The 19,808-nt window shown below is 41.9% G+C and overlaps 1 protein-coding gene across 4 annotated transcripts in view; it reads left to right on the top strand.

Annotated features, from left to right (window-relative positions):
* Window positions 1–19,808, top strand: part of CAMSAP2 (calmodulin regulated spectrin associated protein family member 2) — a 165,949-nt gene that overhangs the window by 35,905 nt on the left and 110,236 nt on the right. For all 4 annotated transcript variants that reach the window (XM_073592945.1, XM_073592943.1, XM_073592944.1 and 1 more), the window contains exon 2: window positions 1,476–1,735. In XM_073592945.1, coding sequence (XP_073449046.1) covers window positions 1,476–1,735 — 260 coding nt within the window. The remainder of the gene's footprint in view (window positions 1–1,475; window positions 1,736–19,808) is intronic.

Here is a 19,808-nt window from a genome sequence, read left to right as displayed (position 1 = left end):
CGTTGAAAAAGGTAAGTATTTGGCATTTAAAGAAATTTGTCTGGGAGTAGGGAGCAATTCAGTGGAACTGGCAAACGTCATAATTACTATTTTAAGTAACCCATGTTTATGCGCTTTCATACACTCATGTTGCCTAGGTGTACTTGCTATTAAACCATAAATAGTAGAAAATAGGACTTGCACAAAATACCTCTGTTACACCACTTTAATTTGTCAGAAAGTTTGGCGACTCACATTTAGGCCTTGACCCACAGGTTCAAAAGGCCTGCATTGGCATGTCCTCACTGGATTGGTTTCACTGCCGACAGCAGTTCAGAAATTTAAACTGAAGAGCGGAAATATCTACTGAGGTTCTTTTCCTCTGAAAAAGTCGGACTACTGTGCAACCAGGAGCTGTGTAAGGCTTCACGGCTTTATCTTAATCTTCTCTGACAGATATGTGTAATTACTGGGAATATTTAAAGCGGGTACCAATGTCTGCAAATCAGACTTACTTCTGTTAGAAAAGTTATCCGGATTTCCAGAAATCATCCTTAAAAAGCCTGCAAGCATTTATTTATTAATTTTCTATAATTAATTTACCTCTAAAGGGAAATGTTCACTTTATGTCCGTAAACATTTACTGCATGGCGTGTAGGGTAATAGGACTCAGAATATACTGTACATGCTCTGTGCATTCACTGTTTATCTTCCACATGCACATACAGATGTTCTTTTCTATTCCAGATAACACGTGAGGGGCACTGTGGCTTGTATTTAGTTGGTTGGGATGTATGATTCTACATATTTCACGTCAGCTGAATTCCTTTTTTATTACAAATTAGTGTTTTTGAAACCTTTTAGACAAAGGCATAATTAAAGTTGAACTCCATCTATAGTTTCTGTAATGTTTTTTTTTTTTTCTGTATTTGTTGCCTTTATTATGATTAATAATATAAAGATAATTTTCAAGACCTCTTTATTTTCAGATCTGTAAAACATCAAATATTCATATTGTAGTCTTCCATCTAGCCAGCAGGGCAGCGCAGTCCAAAGTTGTAGATAAAATAGGACAAAGGCAATCGGCTGCTTTTTAGATAACCTGTAGTGCCCTGGTAATTCTTTGTCATGTGTTAAACGATTATGCACTCTTATGTTGCATAAAAAAAAAAAAACACACTTTTGGACCCTGTGATAGTTGCCCCTGCTGCCCTTTATAACATAATATGCATTTTACAGTAGGTAGAGTTGTTATATTGAGGGGTAATTCACACCAGCCACTGTGAGGTGCCCCCTTATTCTATTAGGAATGAGTCATGCAGATAGTAGACAGAGACGAGATCAGAGAGGAACCAGACTCTGTACTTTGGATTCAGATTAATGGACACTATAGTAGGATGTGCTTCTGATGTTTACAACCACTTTTAACTTTAATTTATTTATTTATTTTTTTATTAAAAATAAATCTCTGATTTACTTTTTTTGCTGTTTTGCAGAAAATGTCCCAAAAGAACTCCAGGAACCTTTCTACACAGATCAGTATGACCAGGAACATATGAAGCCTCCAGTAGTGAACCTTCTGCTTTCTGCTGACTTGTACTGCCGAGCTGGTAGCCTTATTCTTAAGAGTGACACCGCCAAGCCTCTTCTGGGCCATGATGCAGTCATCCAAGCCTTGGCACAGCGTGGGCTCTATGTTACTGATCGTGAAAAGCTTGTTACTGAGAGAGACCTGAGAAAGAAGCCTATTCAGATGGTAAGATTCATAGATACTTGCTAACTTTATTTTGGTCGGCCAATAGGAATGTTTTTGGTTAGGTAAACATATATTATGTTTAGGATCGATTCACACCAGAAGAGATGGGACTGTGTGGGGTGGCTATTCCAGTGCAGTCCTACCACATGACCAGGCAAAATACCTTGTCTCCTGTGTTTCTGGTTCACACCACTGCGTTGCAATGGCGTGTGGGCAGTGTGCACTGAAAGAAAGTACTGCATGCCACACTACACAGCAGCCAGTTAAATTTTATATAACGTCTGTGTGGCATTTTAATAAAGTTTGTTAAAAAATGAACAGTGTAGTGATCCTGCTGGACCACACAGCACACAGCAGTAGCTGCGTTACAGTGAAGTGGATGGTGTGTATGGATCCTTATACCGGCACAATCCTGTTATCCTGAGACAAACTATGCCAACCACTGGATCCATAGAGACAAACGGGTGCAATATGAGACTGTTTATGTATAGGCTATAGATGGAGGTAGGAGAGGTGCACTGTGGACTTTTCTGGTGAAGATTTATCACAGAGGTAACAATGGCATTCAGCTTGGATTTTCCAGGTTGTCTGATTTGTTCTTCCATTTTCAGGCCCACTTAAAGTGGTTGTAAAGGCTGAGGCTACGTTCACACCTGTTTCGATTTTACTGGCATTTTTTTTTTCTATGGTTTTTTGCAGTTTTTTAAAGCATTTTAGAAGTGTATTACAAGCCTTTTTGCAGCTTCAGGCATTTTTTTTTTTCTTTTTTTTTTTTTTTTTTTTTTTTTAGCTAATATAAAGCCCTTTGGCGAGTCGGCGTCGCATCGATTCGGACAGCACAGTTGCCGGCAATAGGCGGCGGTTTGACATGCCAAATCACATGCAAAAAAGGCCGATGTGAATGTAGGCTAAAGAATAGGAAGGTTATTTATAGCTGCATAGGGAAAGTTTATTTATTAAATATTAATAAGTAACAAGATGAAGTGGGCCCTTGGGAACAATGTAGCTCTAATAATTAGACACTTAATGAGTGAAGATCCATGTCTGAGGACAGGCAGAAAGGCACCTCATAGGTGTACTATTTAGTGCTGCAATTCATTAGTCAGCACAGAGCGATGTGTGGCCATAAACGCTCAGTTGGGTGACAGATGAATGCACAGCGTGTCCTCTAGTGCTGATGGACTGGCTACATAATGGACAGTTTGTCAGCAGGAAGGCAGTGACTACATTGGATGCTGGACTGAGTTCAGCTGTTATGATGCAGTAACAATACCTAGTTAGTAAGTCAGATAATTATTTTGAGTTGACAGTCACTGTCATTGTTTCAGTAACAAAAATCATCTGTTTAATTGCTCTTTTGCAAGGGTTGTCTTGTTTGGGATGTGTAACATCTAACCATAAAAGAGATGCACAATCATTTCAAGAGCATTATATAAAATCATATTTCTCCAGTTGTACTGACATTTTTGTCTCTTAAGTAGTAAAACAAAATGTATAATTCTAAGCTGTTATTTTGGTAATAAATTTCTATTCTTTCAGCACAGATATTAAGATAGTTTGCACCTGCGGCTTTCATATTTCTTGGCACACAGAATGCCAAGTATTCCCAGACAAGCTGCAGTACAAAGACTTTGTATTTTTCTGTTAGATTATTTGGTTCAGACGCCAGTTTATCAAAAGGAGATGACCACAGCGCTGCAGTGTCTAAATTATCAGTCACTAACATGTTCTAGGGGCTTCTCATTGCCTAGTGCTCAGTGACTACTTCGTGCAACTTTTATTATTCTCTTCTTGTAGAAGAAGTTCATCTTTGTTGTTTTTGCCTTTTAGTAGATAAAGAGAAAACTTAGTGAACAATGCACCATGCCCTTTTAGCTAAGGCTGGTCATAGACAAGTTGAAAATCGAACGTTCTGTTGATTGAAAAATGAAAATGGCCCATTTGGTTGTGCCATCATTTAGTTTTGTTTTTCCAAACAAAATTCAGCATGTTGGATAAAGCACTTTCGATTGCAGCACAAAAAAAATCACAAGTCACAGCTGGCACACTAATAAGGATGAGCTCAGGCGTGTTCGCAAGTCCACGTGCCCGCGTTTCACTTTTAATGACAATATAAACAGGACACACGGAGAGGGTGAATCTCCTTAGCAGGGGCATAGACAGCAATACAAACTGCCAAGTGTTCTAATCCCTCATCACTCTATCCAAAAGTTAAAAAAAAAAAGAAAAAAAAAAAAAAAAAAATTTGAATTTTACTTATACTTTGAATAAATTGATTATAAAGTGCAGACCTAAATCATCAAAATGAAAGTGTAAATCCTATTTCTTGGTGTAAGCAAACATAATAAAAATGTGAATCTTATTTTGCATAAAATGAAGTTTGATTTGCATATATCATATTTACACCATGAAGTGAGTGCGATTTATGCTAAAGACTTGCATTTTGATGGTTTTCTTTCACATGTTTTGCAAGTTCTAGTTTATACAGTAGCACTGTATTGGAGATGTGCATTAATCTTGCTAATGTCTTGTGTATATATTTTTACAGCAGCTTTAGAAAGTTTAGTTTATGGAGAAGTGTGAAGCTTTTTATATATTTGCTTAACTGGGGCTGCTGTCTTTCCATTCAGGTGAAGAAAACTAGTACCAAGTGTTATGATGTGGGGTTTGCCATTTTTAACCACTTCAATACCAGGCACTTAGACACCTTCCCGCCCAGGCCAATTTTCAGCTTTCAGTGCTGTCGCAATTTGAATGACAATTGCGCGGTCATGCTACACTGTACCCAAACAATTTTTTTTATCATTTTGTTCCCATAAATAGAGCTTTCTTTTGGTGGTATTTTATCACATCTGAGTTTATTTTTTTGCGCAACAAATAAAAAAAGACCGAAAATTTTGAAAAAAAAACAAGTTTTTCTTTGTTTCTGTTAAAATTTTTTGTAAATAGGTAAGTTCTCTTCAATGACGGGCACTGATACGGCTGCACTGACGGGCACTGATACGGCGGCACTGACGGGCACTGATACGGCGGCACTGATAGGTGGCACTGGGCACTGATATCTGGCACGCTTCACCGATGGGCACTCATAGGTGGCACCGATGGGCACTCGTAGGTAACATTGATTGGTACATATGGGCGGCACTAATGGGTACTTATGGGTGGCACTGATAGGGGGCACTGATAGGGGGCACCGATGGGCAATGACAGGTGGCACTGATGACACTGATTGGTGGCACTGATAAAACTTATTGGTGGCATTGCTGGGCATAACTGAAACATAATGGTGCCAATCAGTGCCCATTTGTGGGCACTGATTGGCACAGATTGGGCACATGTGGATGGCCATGGGGTACATACTTGGCCATCCACATTTTGCCCCTTCCCTGGTGGTCCTAGTGGCGATCCCTGGTGGTCCAGTGTGGTGATCTGAGGGGGGGCTGCGCTGATAAACAATCAGCGCAGACCCCCCCGTCAGGAGAGCCGCCGATCAGCTCTCCTCTACTCGCGTCAGACGCGAGTGAGGAAAAGCCGATCAACGGCTCTTCCTATTGACATCGTGATCAGCCGTGATTGGACACGGCTGATCACGTGGTAAAGAGCCTCCGCCGGAGGCTCTTTACCATGATCTGTGTTGCGGTGTGTCAGGCTGACACACTGCTCCACTGTTCGCCGCGATGTGCGGGCGCGTGGTGGCATGTTTTCCTGCTGGACGTCATATGACGCCCAGTCAGGATAACGGAACCACTTCCTAGACGTCAATCCGCTATAGGCCGGGCGGGAAGTGGTTAAAGTTGACCTCTCAATAATAACTGATGTAATATTTTACATCGAAAAACAAAAAGCCATACCCTTTTTTTTTTTTTTTTTTTATCAGTAAAAATTGTCTTTTGAACTCCAGTCAAGTGACTTTGTCTAGGCTGGGACATCAGCCTCCTGTCCTGCTGATCACACAGCAACATTGTTACTTTGTAGCAAGTCACCAGCAAAAGGCTGTAGCAAGGGGTTGATTTGTGTCAGACATGGCTGTCCCCTCTAAGCCAGCATCTCAGTCTAGGTGGAGGCTGACTGTTAATGATACCTGTACAAATATGGAGCTGCCAGGTAATGTTCTATGATCTCTTTGGTTCTTCAACTTGCTGGTGTGAGTTATGTAAACACAACTGCGGCACCTGCTTACTATCACTGATGTGTTTAGTCCTTTTCATTTGAGATCGTATGGTCATCAAAAGATTCTTCATGACTAGTTCGATACTAGCTTTGGGTATCTTAAAGACTTGTGCTGTGAAATCTCTCTAGCTAATTTTATGTTCTTCACCTTGGTGTCTTGCTCTTACTACAGTGTAGAATACAATGTAGAATCTAACGCTCCTGATGCATTTACGTTAACAGGAACTAATTTTTTTTAAGTAAATAATGATATAGATCTTATCTCCTGTGAGCTAAGACCTAGATATTTTCTGGCCTTGTTTTAACTGCTTAAAGTACATGTATGCACCCATTAAAGTAATTGTAAACCCATATTTTTTGAATAAGCCTGTCATACTTGCCTGCTCTGTGCAGTGGTTTTGCACAGAGCAGTGGGACAGGAGAGCCTGAGCAAGCCGCGGGAGGGGGGGGGGTGGGACTCCCCCCCCTGCTGATTGTAATTGCTAGTTAGCCGCTTCAATTGCTATTACAAAGAGCCGACTGTCAGCTCTAAAAGATGCAACTGGGGTAATGCCTGCAGCTGTAGACACTATCCCCGTACAACCACTTGAAGTCAAATGACGTCCTAGGTACATGATTTGGTGTCAAGTGGCTAGGAAAGGACAGCGCAGTGTAATTAGCCCCTGCATGTCTGCATTATAGCACACCGCACTGGATGTCACTGCACAGTGCTGTGTCACTAATGTTACCAAACTATATTGAGTGGAAACATGTAACAAGGGAGCTCCATCCAAAATGCTGCAAAACATTGAAGAAAGATAGGACTTTAAATGTGCTGTCAGGAAAAAAACATAAACTTGTGTAATACTGTTTTATGATAAAAGAATCCAACATATTATTTTACAAATATCAAGGTAAGGTCTGCTCGGGCCTGCAGCACACCACTCAGCGCCAAATAAATTAATTGATGTCAAGAGAGAGCACAACTAAAGACTGGGGGAGATAATAACACTCAGTATCTATACAGAGTGATTTAAAAAACAGCAGCCGTTTTAAAAAATCATAAGATTGAAAACAAATATTAATAATAATAGTATATATAAACCAAACAGGTAGACGTATACTATAAACAGCGCTAAATGTTGAGCAAAGATAAATATAAATCATGCGGCCAACTACGCACAAAAGTATTCAAACAGAGAGGTAGAGAGTCTGTGACGTGCTCAGAAAAAAGTCCATCAGTGACAATGCAGTCGTAACTCAGTGTGCGCCTTCCACCGGTCAGCAGAATTTCACCCTGTGTTGACACTCTCCCCCTAGGGGATCGAACTCACCAGATCTGTTAATTTTAAAAGCATCCAAGAACAAAAGCAAAGGATCTTCTCAGCACCACTCTCTCAGTACCACTCCTGGGGTTCAGGAGGGAGGTCACAACTCCAAACAGATGAATGCCAAAAAGAGAAAATTGTGTGCACATAGCGTAATTCTGTTTATTAAATTGTACCCCACAATCTTCATAAAAAACCCCTCATTCTAAATACGTACACAATAAAAGCAGTTAAACAAGCAAAAACGTAAATGGGTAGCGTGTCACCGTTCTGGAAGCCGGCCGGTTCGATATCCAGGGAAACAGTTCACTTCCTGGTTGTGGATCAGGCCGAGGTGGAACGCATACCTCACTTCCGGCGTCGTGTAAGCCACACCCTGACGCGTTTCGTCATATCCTGACTTCGACAGAGGGCGTGGCTACACGGCGTCATTCAAGGCTTATATCACCCGCCCCAATCACAACTACCAATCGCGGAATTATATTATTTTACAAACAATGTTAAAATTGACCACTGTGATTACGCATACTTCTAAAAAATAATTGTAAAGTATGTTACAGCAAAGGACTTACAATCACATGCATCCACAAGGGTCAACGCGTTTCACGGGTAGAACGCTTCTTCAGGTCTTGGATGCAGAGCAGTTGTCTTCAAATTCACAAATGAATACATGTATGAAAAATACTATAGTGTGCATCATAACAGCAGCCCTCAAAATTTCCACTTGCCTGCTTGCATTTGGGGAGTGGAAATTGGTTGAGTGAGCAGCATATCGGAGGGGGAGACCTGTGCCGCCGGCAGGTGGGGTTAAATGGAAGCCGGTGCTGTGATCGGCCAGGAAACTATGGGGAAGAGAGAGGAGTGGAAGAGGAGCGCCGCCTGATCACACAAATCTCTGCTGTCAAACAAAGTCCCGCCTCCTGGACCAGCTCTTATGATAGACTGCACACTGGTCCAATACTGGACAATTGAAGTAGTGTGATGTCTATCATAGGAGCTTGTCCAGGAGGAAGGACATTGACAGCGGGATCCGATCTCTGTGTGATCTGGCGGCGCTCCTCTTCCTCTCCCTTCCCATGAGGCTGCACTGGTGGGCACTGATTGGATGCACTGATGGGGCCTCATTGATGGGCACTGATGGGGCTGCATATGATGGGCACCATTGGCTGCATATGATGGTCACAAGTGGCTGCAATTTAAAGGTTTTTTTATTTTTGTTTTTTTTTGGGGGGGGGGGGGTTTCCATTATTGTTCAGTTTGTTTGTGCGCCAGCCGCCACTGGCCAGCAGCAACATACATAAACATGGCCCAGTGGTATACAATCAGGAGGGATGTGTGGGTCCCACCGCTGTGTGGGGTAGACACTCTAAAACAGGGGTAGGCAACCTTTGAAGAGGTGGAAATCTACCTGAACAACATGGGAGAAGTCAAAGATCACCGGGCATGGTGTGTCTCCCACTCACACCTGATTTAAACCTCCTAATTGCCGTATTACCATGCATAAATACACACTGCTAGGAGCACATGAGTTGAAATGAAGGGGTGGGTTTAGCCAGATCACTAGGGAACCTCAATCGCAATCAAACCCTAATTATCAACCTGTCGAAAGAGCAAAGTAGAATCGAAATCAACCCTTAAACATTACATATAGTCACCAACCTATATTTTAAAAATGTGCAGCCCAAAATAACAGGCACGTCTTAATAGACTGCCTGTGCATAACAAGTGCCACAATCCCGAATTCCACAAAGGCCTTCCAATATCTAGTGATATAAATGAGAAGCTGCGCTGACCAAAATGAAACTATGTGAACACTGTAATATGTAGCAGCTAGCACACAAACAAACCAAGTTATATAGAATATATAAAAATAAACGTGCAGCGCTAACCAAAAAAAGTGAAAAATAAAACAATGATGAAAGTGACTAAAGTAAGATTGCTCAACACAATATACGCCTGTGAGGTATACCACAAATGTCCAAAGTGAATACACTAAGTTCAGGAATGTCCAGAGGCAAAAGTTGACCTCAACGTATTAAAGCCAAAAAAAGAACACTGTTGGTAGGTGTACATGGAAGGAGTCTTTTCAGACAGGGGAAAAGCTTGAAAATAAGGTGTTGACTGAAGACTGGATATCACAGCAATCAGAGGTAAAACGACATAAACTTGTAGAGTAAATACTCTTACCAGATCATGTGGGACATATCTGCCATACGGCAGTACATCTATCCGAGCTTGTGGGAATGATCTCCCAAGTATTCTCCCCGGAGATTCTCCCTATGGTCACGATCTCCAATGGGTGAAGTTAGCCTGAGTCATGGTCACCGATAGCCAGGATAGTCGCCAGTGGGGGTTAACAGCTCGCTCACACACTCTCCCGTTCTCAGCAGGTTCAAGGGGTCAGGAATGACCCATCATGGAAGTATTCATGGAGGAAAGAGGAAAAAAAGGGGCTCCACATGGCGTAGGTCAAAAATTTCAAAGGGATTTATTAGATAAAATTTATTCAGTGATCACTTTTATTTGTAAGGTTTTTATCTAATAAATTTTTGACCTACGCCATGTGGAGCCCCTTTTTTTTCGCTTTCCTCCATGAATACTTCCATGATGGGGCGTTCCTGACCCCTTGAACCTGCCGAGAATGGGAGAGTGTGTGAGCGAGCTGTTAACCCCCACTGGCGACTGTCCTGGCTATCGGTGACCGTGACTCAGGCTAACTTCACCCATTGGAGATCGTGACCATAGGGAGAATCTCCAGGGAGAATACTTGGGAGATCATTCCCACAAGCTCGGATAGATGTACTGCCGTATGGCAGATATGTCCCACATGATCTGGTAAGAGTATTTACTCTACAAGTTTATGTCGTTTTACCTCTGATTGCTGTGATATCCAGTCTTCAGTCAACACCTTATTTTCAAGCTTTTCCCCTGTCTGAAAAGACTCCTTCCATGTACACCTACCAACAGTGTTCTTTTTTTGGCTTTAATATGTTGAGGTCAACTTTTGCCTCTGGACATTCCTGAACTTAGTGTCTTCCAATATCTATCCATGGGTTGGCAGACTCTTGATAACCAGTGATGCTAACAGTGAGTGGAGCTTGATGCAGAAGCTGAGACCCTACTTCCCCATCAGGTCTGTTCTCTCCTTGTGATTGACAGCTGGATGTGGGCGGATTCCGTATCTATAACAGGCTGTATGTTTGCTAAGAACCCACCCACAGCTTGCTGTCAATCACAATGATAGCTGATGGGGAACTAACGTCTGCAAATTCCCATCAGGCTCTGCCCACCCATCTACAAAACTTCCCCGCAGCTGCTCTAAGGACAGCTCATCCACATGTGTTTCTATTGTTGTGTTTTTGTTGTTTTTGTTTTTTTTTGGAGTTTTTTTTTTTCTGCCCTTCCCCCCCTTTTGTGAAAGATGCCTTCTGCAGTCACTCTATCCGAGAACCATTAAAATGCAATCTAATTCATTTTTCTTTTTGGGATTATTCGCTAGTAGAATGATGGAACTATTTCAAATCTCCTAAGTAGCCTAATGAGGCAGCTGCCAGCAAGTACTTTAAGCGGAAGTAAACTGTAAAAATAAAAAATGGCTTGGAGTTAGGGATTTATTTTCTGTGTATGCTGTAAGGTTCATGAAGTGTACCTTCATGGCTCTGCGGGAAGTGGCCCAGGTGCCTGGGAGGATAGAACTTCTTTGCGCATGTACAGGTGGTGCTTTGTCAGTGGCAGCTCATTGGTCAAAGAGCAAGAACATATTTGGGGGGCACACCATACAATTCATTTAAATTCCAGATGGTGCTGCTATAAGACCTACAAACAGTACAAAATATTTTACAGCGCACACATACAAGAATGACATTTCCTGCAGGGTTAGTTAAAAACACCTGAACACCTGAACATATTCAAAAAATACGGGGGTTTGGTCACACTGTATGGTCATATAGTGCTAAGCCCACTTACTGCGACAAAATACCCCGAATTAGTGGGTCCTACTCTAGTAATAGAATGGAAGATCCTTTTTGTCTCAACCATGGGAGCTGAACTCCTCTGTGTCGGAGAACTGAAGGGGATACATCCTATGCACTGGTGGCCTCTAAATAAGAGGTAATGAGGGGGAGAGGTGCTCCAGCCCAAAAGACCTGGTCAGGGCCTATTACAATATACAAGAACATATTTGGGGGGCACACCATACAATGCGTTTAAATTCAAGATGGTGCTGCTATAAGACCTACAAACAGTACAAAATATTTTACAGCGCACACATACAAGAATGACATTTCCTGCAGGGCTAGTTAAAAACACCTGAACATATTCAAAAAATACGGGGGTTTGGTCACACTATATGGTCATATAGTGCTAAGCCCACTTACTGCGACAAAGTACCCCGAATTAGTGGGTCCTACACTAGTAATAGAATGGAAGATCCTCTGTCTCAACCATGGGAGCTGAACTCCTCTATGTGGGAGAACTGAAGGGGATACATCCTATGCACTATTTATTTAGTGGCCACCAGTGCATATAGAATACAATGTAGAATATAACGCTCCTGATGCATTTACGTATGTTCAGGTGTTTTTAATATTTAATTTAATATGTTCAGGTGTTTTTAATATTTAATTTAATATGTTCAGGTGTTTTTAACTAGCCCTGCAGAAAATGTCATTCTTGTATGTGTGTGCTGCAAAATATTTTGTATCATTGGTCAAAGAGGTCTGCCGTGGACCCAGATTAATTGGCAGCTGCAATGGTGGCAGGTTCCTGGACCTGCCATTACTGGAGGACTACACAGAAGAAGGTAGTTGTGTGCCCTAATCAGTATACTTGCAGCAGCTCACTACCAATGACGTTTATTCCTACTTTAAATCTTTCAGAAACAAGAGATTAAAATGGTGTGTTGTTTGTTTGTTTTTTTTTTTTGGTTTTTTTTTCACTTTTTATTTTTTTTTTTATTGTGAGCCATTTGTTTCACTATTTTCATTTGTTTATTTTTTGCCTGTGTTTCCTTGTAGACTGTTCCTTATAACATTCTTTGTGTTTGCTGCTTTTTTTTTTTTTTGCACTGCTGTCTTCACAATAATCCCACAACAAATTGCTGCAATCTGCTGGCTCTTCACAGTCCTACTGATACTACACAGATTAGAGATGTAATGTATTGCCCCTGTTATCCCTGTTACCATGGTAACCCTGGAGTTGCAGAGTTATGGCCTTCTCAGTGACAGCATTTGAGCCATCTGGACTCATCATCCTAGTGTTAGCACAGCTTGTCTCTGCCACCAACTGCAGCACACACAACAACCAGCATGTATCCATGACTCCCCATCACATCACAGCAGGCTGTCCACTGAAAACACTGTTCCTGTGTATGAAGGAAAAGCTGAATAGTAAACACCTTGAAAAGCACTTGAAGATAAGTGGTGACATGTTACTAGATCACTGCAAGGTGTCTGTATACAATAATTGGCAAAGCAAATATTCCTGCTCCCTAATATATATAGTGAAGTAGATATTTTATGGCTTTTTACAGATGGAATGGGTTCCTCAGTAAGTGTGTGTGTGTATATATATTTATATTTTAGTGTATGTTAGCCCCAACAGTTCATAATCCTGATATGTGTCTTTTGTATCATGTACAAAAAGAGAACACGATACTTTTTATTTCTTCCTTTGTGTGAAATACCTGATGATCCAGCCAGTCTCTCGGCATGAGAGCACATCCATCTCTGCATGGTCAGTTTTCTGCCTGTGCTGGGAGCACAGCCTGTCTGTCCTCCAATAATCTGACTTGTGCTGACATGCCTCCTTTGCACAGCTCTTTATTGGCAGATTAGTGTATTGCTCTTTCCCTGCTAACACACCCGCCTGCAATCTCCACCCCCACCTCTCTAAGCCCCTTATGCAGCTGAGAACAGAGGTCATATGATCACTTATACCACATGTGTCAAACACAAGGCCCATGGGCTGAAACCGGCAAACCAGGCCATTTTGTGTGGCCATTGCACCCCCAACCTTGTCTCAGCAGTCTGCAGCAGACAGGACAACAGAACTCCTCCGCCAGATCCTGCGCCTCTTGTACAGCCGCAGCACTCCCTCATTTCTGCCTCCCCTGGTCTCAGCATTCAGCAGACTCCAGAAGCTGACGCCAGTCCTCCTCTGGTCCTCTTCCAGACCTTGCATTTTTTTTTTTATTCCCAGTCCACCCCCAACTTCTTCTCAACAGCAGCGCAAGGTAAGGGAGGGTGGGAGACTCTTGACGTCTGATAGGTGGGGGCTTTTGACATCCGATGTAATACCCCTTTCACATTGGAGGCGTTTTGCAGATGCTTTAGCGCTAAAAATAGCACCTGAAAAATGCCTTATCTGCAGTCCCAATGTAAAAGCTTGAGTGCTTTCACACTGGGGCGCTGCACTGGTGGGACATAAAGAAAAAGTCCCGCAAGCAGCATCTTTGGTGCAGTGGTGGAGCGGTGTATACAGCGCTTCTGCCCATTGAAATGAATGGGCACCGCTGCCAAAACGCTTCGGCAGCAGAGCTACACGGGCGCCAGTAACCCTTTCCTCGGCTACTAAAATTATGTTAAAGCGCTGCTAAAACTAGCGACACTTTAACGCCAACGCGGCCTCGGCAGTTTTGTGAAAGGGCTCTTGGGAGGTGAGGTGCTTTGAACATCTAGTCTTACAGATACTACTGGCCCTTTGAGGGCAACCATAATGCTGATGCCGCCCTCCAAGAAATTGAGCTTGGCACCCTGACTTATACAAAAGAAAGAGAATAAATAAATCTACTGTGTGAACACACGCATATATATTTTGACTTTCTATTTTAGACTGAAGGGGTTGTTTTACAAGGTGGGGTTTCACATATACTTTAAAGGCTTAGTCCACCTTTTATACCAAAATAATACATGCACATATATTTTATAGCAAAAACGAGCCTGAAAAGCATTGCAACCATAATCCGCGAATTATTGTGTGCAATGCCAGGCTCCTGAAGACTCTTAGACTCCTCCTCTTTGTCCATGTCAAGGTTCAGTTAGAGAGCTCAATTGAGTGCTACAAGTCTCTGCCACAGTGGAATTTGTAGCTTATGTATTCATACATCATGGTCCAATAGGTGGACATGGCCCTTAAATATTTATAGCAAAGCAGTATATACTTTAGAAGACTGTAAGCTCCTTGAGGGCAGGGACTGATGTGTATGTACGTGATATATGTAAAGCTCTACGTAAATTGACAGCGCTATATAAGTACCTATAATAAATAAATATCTGTTGCCTGTTTAAAGTCTGCATTTGTACAAAAAACAAAAAAAACCTTGGCTCTGCCAACGACCACACAACAGGACTAAAACTTGAAATGCTTATATTTAATGAGTGAAAGGAGGAGCTTCTTTGAGCATCAATATTTTTTCGCTATTTAGGCTAGTTTGCCAGTGTGACCGCAGAAGAAGCAGTTCACTGTACAGTCGTTTGAAGAAAAGGAGTTCATGTAAATAAAGGGGTTTGCCCTTTAATTCTGCCGAGAAGTCAGTTTCGAGTGAGGCTGGAAAATATGAGCTGGGCCGCAGTTACAAAGACAGCTTTGAATGCAGTGAGTAAGAGCTGGCACGGCTCGTTGTAACCATTTAGTGGGAATCCTCTGAATTCAGCCGCCTGCTGGCACAGTGAGGGCAGGCCGTGTGACGGGTGAAGCTACAAGATAAATGGGCTCTTTTCTTTCTGTCTTGCATACCAACACAAACTGCAGTGTAATTAAGGGAGGCAGGCAAAGACATAACGTTTGCTCTCACTGTAGTCCATTTTATCTCTCAAATTTAAGCTTGTACTGTAGAGCTATTCAATAGACGGTGAACTGGAAACAAATTTCTATATCATTTGTAATTTTACTTTCTCTGTGCCAACAAGCTGGTGAGGCCCTCACCCACCTTTTAGGTTTTATAGCTGCTTTACCCCAAAAAGTAAATATGGGGGGGGTTTGTTTTGCTTCAGTGGACCTTTCTCCCCAACAGAATAAATCCTTGGTGCCCAAATCTCTGCACGCTAATATCAAAATATCGTATACTCATTCCTGTTTTACTGAGGCGATTGTGATATAGCTAGGGCCTCACAGCTGCCCCCTGGGAAAGGCTACATCACCTTCTCAATTGTAAACTGTATGCTGCCTTCGCTTTCAGCAATGTAAATGTCCTTTAGTATTATGGCACTTTTAATGCTGTAGACATGGCAGCGTTAACAATAACAAAGCCCTTGACCTGTTGGTGATGTCAGTGGGCCGCCAGCAAAATTGCTGGAGCGCCAAGTTTTTCAGCTCCAAAAGGGAGCAGCAATTCTGCCCGAGATCCCAAAATGCCAAATGTGAGTGGAGACTTAGGCCTCATTCACAGGAGCAATGACGTACTTCTCTTTTTAGGATGTTGCTAGAAACGTATAAATGCATGCAAGGATTTTAAAGCAGTATTAATCCTAAAACAAAAAATGTCATATAGTGCAGCTCACCTGTTATTAGATGTGGTGACTGCATTTGTTTTCTTTTTTAGGATATTTTTCCCTTTGTTTTCACCTGGTGATCTGGCCAGTAACACACCCCCTGTAGTGTCCCAACAATGGATAAATGTGCACAGGGGCAGATTTGGACAGCAGCATTGTCAGTCTGAGAGGGGGTTTGAAGTACTAGCAGATGTAAATACAAAAACACAGGTGTGAACGGGGCCTAAATGATCAAAATGCAGGAGGATGGTTTCAATGTACCTTTTGCCTTTGTCTTTATTTTAAAGTGACCCTGTCACCTAGGTAGAAAGTATATGCCAAGGTGATTCCTGTCAGCTTCCTTAAAGAATAAGTGCTCTTTACAAAAAACTATAAAGCTACATTGACCCTTGCCTCCTGCATTTGGTTCATTTCGGCCACGTTCACACCTGCGTTTTTGTCCTAAAAGTGTGTACATGTAAGAACCCCAGCAGGCGTTCCCAGCAATGAGCTGCGGTAGGCAGCCCTTTTGAAGGCAGTGAGAGAGTGCTGGCTCCCGCTCGCATTTAATCAATATGTGGCGATCACCTGTGAGTGATTGGCCCAAGATGCAGACTGACCCAAGGCTGATCACTCACAGGTGATCATGCATAGTGATTACAAGCAAGTGGCCACCATTTACCTCTCAACAAAACAAGCTACTGCTCAAAAACGCTGGCAAAAAATGCTAAATTTATTAACATTTTTTTTCCAGGATCTTTTTAGTGGTTTTTGAGCATCTAGTATGCATGGAGCCTAAAACTTGGAGAGGCTGAAAGCTGCTTCAGCTGGATGGGGCTGGAAAGTGCACCAAGTGGTACTAACATATGAGGAAGTATGTGCCCAGGTACGTGGAGGCCTACAAAAGGAATTGATGAGAGCTGTTCAGGACCCAGTAGTAAAACGTTTTAAAAGATTTTGAGTTGAACTGGTTTTCATTCGATTAATGAGGAATGGTCAGCTAAGAGACTGACCCTTCTGAGAGTGCTGACCTCCTGGGTCCTTTTCAGCTCACTTTCCTCCTGCTGACCTCCGTATCATTACAGAAGACGTTGGAGACGTCAAAGTCCACAGAAGCAAAAAAATATTTAAAGGAAAAAGACTCCAGGGATTGTACGGGTGGGAGGGAAATGGGGAGTGGGAGTATGTATGATAGTAGGAGGAATCCGAGTATGTAAAAAATATATACTTTATTCAAAATGGCACACAAATAGAAAGTTCAAAACAAAGAAGTATAGCATACAGTAACTGCACTATATCATAATCATGAAAGTTCTAATGGTAAAGAACACATGCATACAGGATACATATGGAAAGGTCCAACATGTTTCGGAATATTGTGGGTGTTAATTCCTTCTTCAGGGATTTCCTGGGCAGTTGTAATATATAGTCTAAAAAGTGTATGAAAATAGAAACATACTAAGCCAAGGTGCATCAATGGTATCAATATACAATATCATGGACATATATGAATTAGGGACTTGGAAAAACTTACTTTGTAAGTTCAAAATCCGCGCCAGTCTGCTCCCGATGGGAGATCAAGGTGTATGACAGGGAGATGAACACTCCCTGAGAATATATGCCAGCTGATAATGAGAGAATCCCGCCCCTATGGGGCGGGGAATCTCGTGGTAGAACTTGGTACCATGAGAGAGAAAAAAAAATGGGCTGGGCGTGCCTGACGACTCCCCTGATGTGATGCTGCCACCCATATAGGTGCATGGAGAAAACTATCTACAGTTTTCTATGTCAACATGCAAATATATGTACCCATGCATTGAGTTGCTCTATCCTTAGAGTATATCCTTTATTTACAATTTGGGGGATCAGGATTTGGAGCACAATTCATCTTTGATTCATATAACAATTATAATCAGTGTGAACTAGTAAGTTCCTTTTTTCATTAACTATTCATTCTTTTTGTCCTTTTTTCCAGGTCCCTAATTCATATATGTCCATGATATTGTATATTGATACCATTGATGCACCTTGGCTTAGTATGTTTCTATTTTCATACACTTTTTAGACTATATATTACAACTGCACAGGAAATCCCTGAAGAAGGAATTAACACCCACAATATTCCAAAACATGTTGAACCTTTCCATATGTATCATGTATGCATGTGTTCTTTACCATTAGAACTTTCATGGTTATGATATAGTGCAGTTACTGTATGCTATACTTCTTTGTTTTTAACTTTCTATTTGTGTGCTATTTTGAATAAAGTATATATTTTTTACATACTCTGATTCCTCCTACTATCGTACATACTCCCAGTCCCCATTTCCCTCCCACCCGTACAATCCCTGGAGTCTTTTTCCTTTAAGTATTTTTTTGGTAATGCTTTTTGGGATGAGGTGAGGGGTGATCAATACTCCTTATTAGACTCTCTGTCCATTAGATTGTCTATTAGACTGACTTGGTAGTTCAACTACATTTATTAAAGTCCACAGAAGGAACCAGTGAGTGCCGGGGGACCCAGGTGGTTGACACTGCTGGATATGTTGTGCTCCTAGCAGATTTTTTGGGATTGAGTAGAGTTTGGCAGCATGGCTGGCAGGAATGGTAAATGTGTACTCTGTTCTTTTTACACATTTTTCTTTCCTGGGTGACTTTACAATAGCAGTGGTGTTGTTTTTAATGTTTAGATTAATCAAACAAATGTGTAGCATATAGTAAACGAGAGCTGACATATGAGAGCCCCACGTTTCTTAGGCAGATATGCTGTGTATCTCTGAATACCCTGATGGTTTGTTTTGATCTTTAGCTTTCATCTTAAAGGGGTTTAAAGTCTCAGTGTTTTTTACCTTTAATGCATTCTATGCATTAAGGTGAAAAACCTTCCATGCTGCAGCATCCTCCAGACCCCCCACCCACCCCCTTTTACTTACCTGAACCCGATCTCTTGGGTCCTCATTGGATAGGCTGATAGCAGCGGGAGCCATTGGCGGAGCCGAGTCCTGCTCTCTGTATCAATGGACGCAGCAACAGGACTCGGGAGCGTGCCTGCACGAGTGCCCCCATGGAAAGCGGCCCTCTGTGGGGGCACTCAAGAAGAGGAGGAGCCAGGAGCACCACTGAGGGACCCCAGAAGAGGAGGATCCCTTGCACAGAGCAGGTAAGTATAACATGTTTGTTGTGTTTAAAAAAAAAAAAATCCTTTAAAATAATACTAAACATTGCTGTCCTTGCACTATCAATATATCATCAGTACGGACATTCTGTGACTCTGCGTCCTGGCTACCCGTCACACCAATTATTCGCAGGATTCCCTTTTCTGCCCTGTTTCCATGGAAACTGGACTCTGCTCTGCTTTTCCATTGCCTGGTGTGGGTGGCCTTGTGGGGGTGTGCTTTCAAGTCTCTGGCTTTTTAATTACTTTTTTATTTTTCACCTGTATTTCCATTACATAATCTTTGCCAGGATCAGGAAATTCCTACAAGCAATACACAAACCTTCATAACTTTATTGATCAGTGTTTCCTAAATCTATCATTTCTGTGTACACTTTCAGAGATGCACAGTTTACCTTCCAAGGCATTTTGTTTTGTGCATTTTGCTATGTAATCTTATTTCCAAGCCTGCATTCACTGTATCTGGTCTCCCTAAATACCTTTTCTGATCGGTAGTATATAGCAGTCTTGTGATTTTTATCAGTTCTTGGTGAAGCTTGTAGTAGGAGTTTTCATACAGCACCTAGCTGTCCTATGAGTCTGTATGGCTCCTGACCCCCTGTCTAGACATGTCTGGACAGTGCTGATTGGCCCTGTGCTGATCACATGCACTCTCCCAAGAATAAATAAAATCCTCTCTAGCAGTACACGCCAAACTGAGCATGTGCAGCCTGACTCCATGGGCTCTGTCTTAAGCGGACATGTTCTGGAGTCAGTGGAAGAAAAGGATCATTTGTGCATACAGGATCAAACAGATTTTTTTACACAATGCAGAGGATTAACCCTTTAGGTCCCACACTGAATATAACCAGCATGCTTTACTTCATATACAGACTGATTTTACTGTTTAGGTTTAGTAACACTTTAATTTGCAGCCTGTACTCCAACATTCAGGAGACCTAATTTACATGCTT

The sequence above is a fragment of the Aquarana catesbeiana genome, linkage group LG07 (genome assembly GCF_042186555.1).
Source record: "Aquarana catesbeiana isolate 2022-GZ linkage group LG07, ASM4218655v1, whole genome shotgun sequence".
NCBI classification, from domain to species: Eukaryota; Metazoa; Chordata; class Amphibia; order Anura; family Ranidae; genus Aquarana; species Aquarana catesbeiana.
The sequence above is the reverse complement of the archived record's forward strand: the minus strand, read 5'-3'. Positions and strand labels throughout refer to the sequence as shown.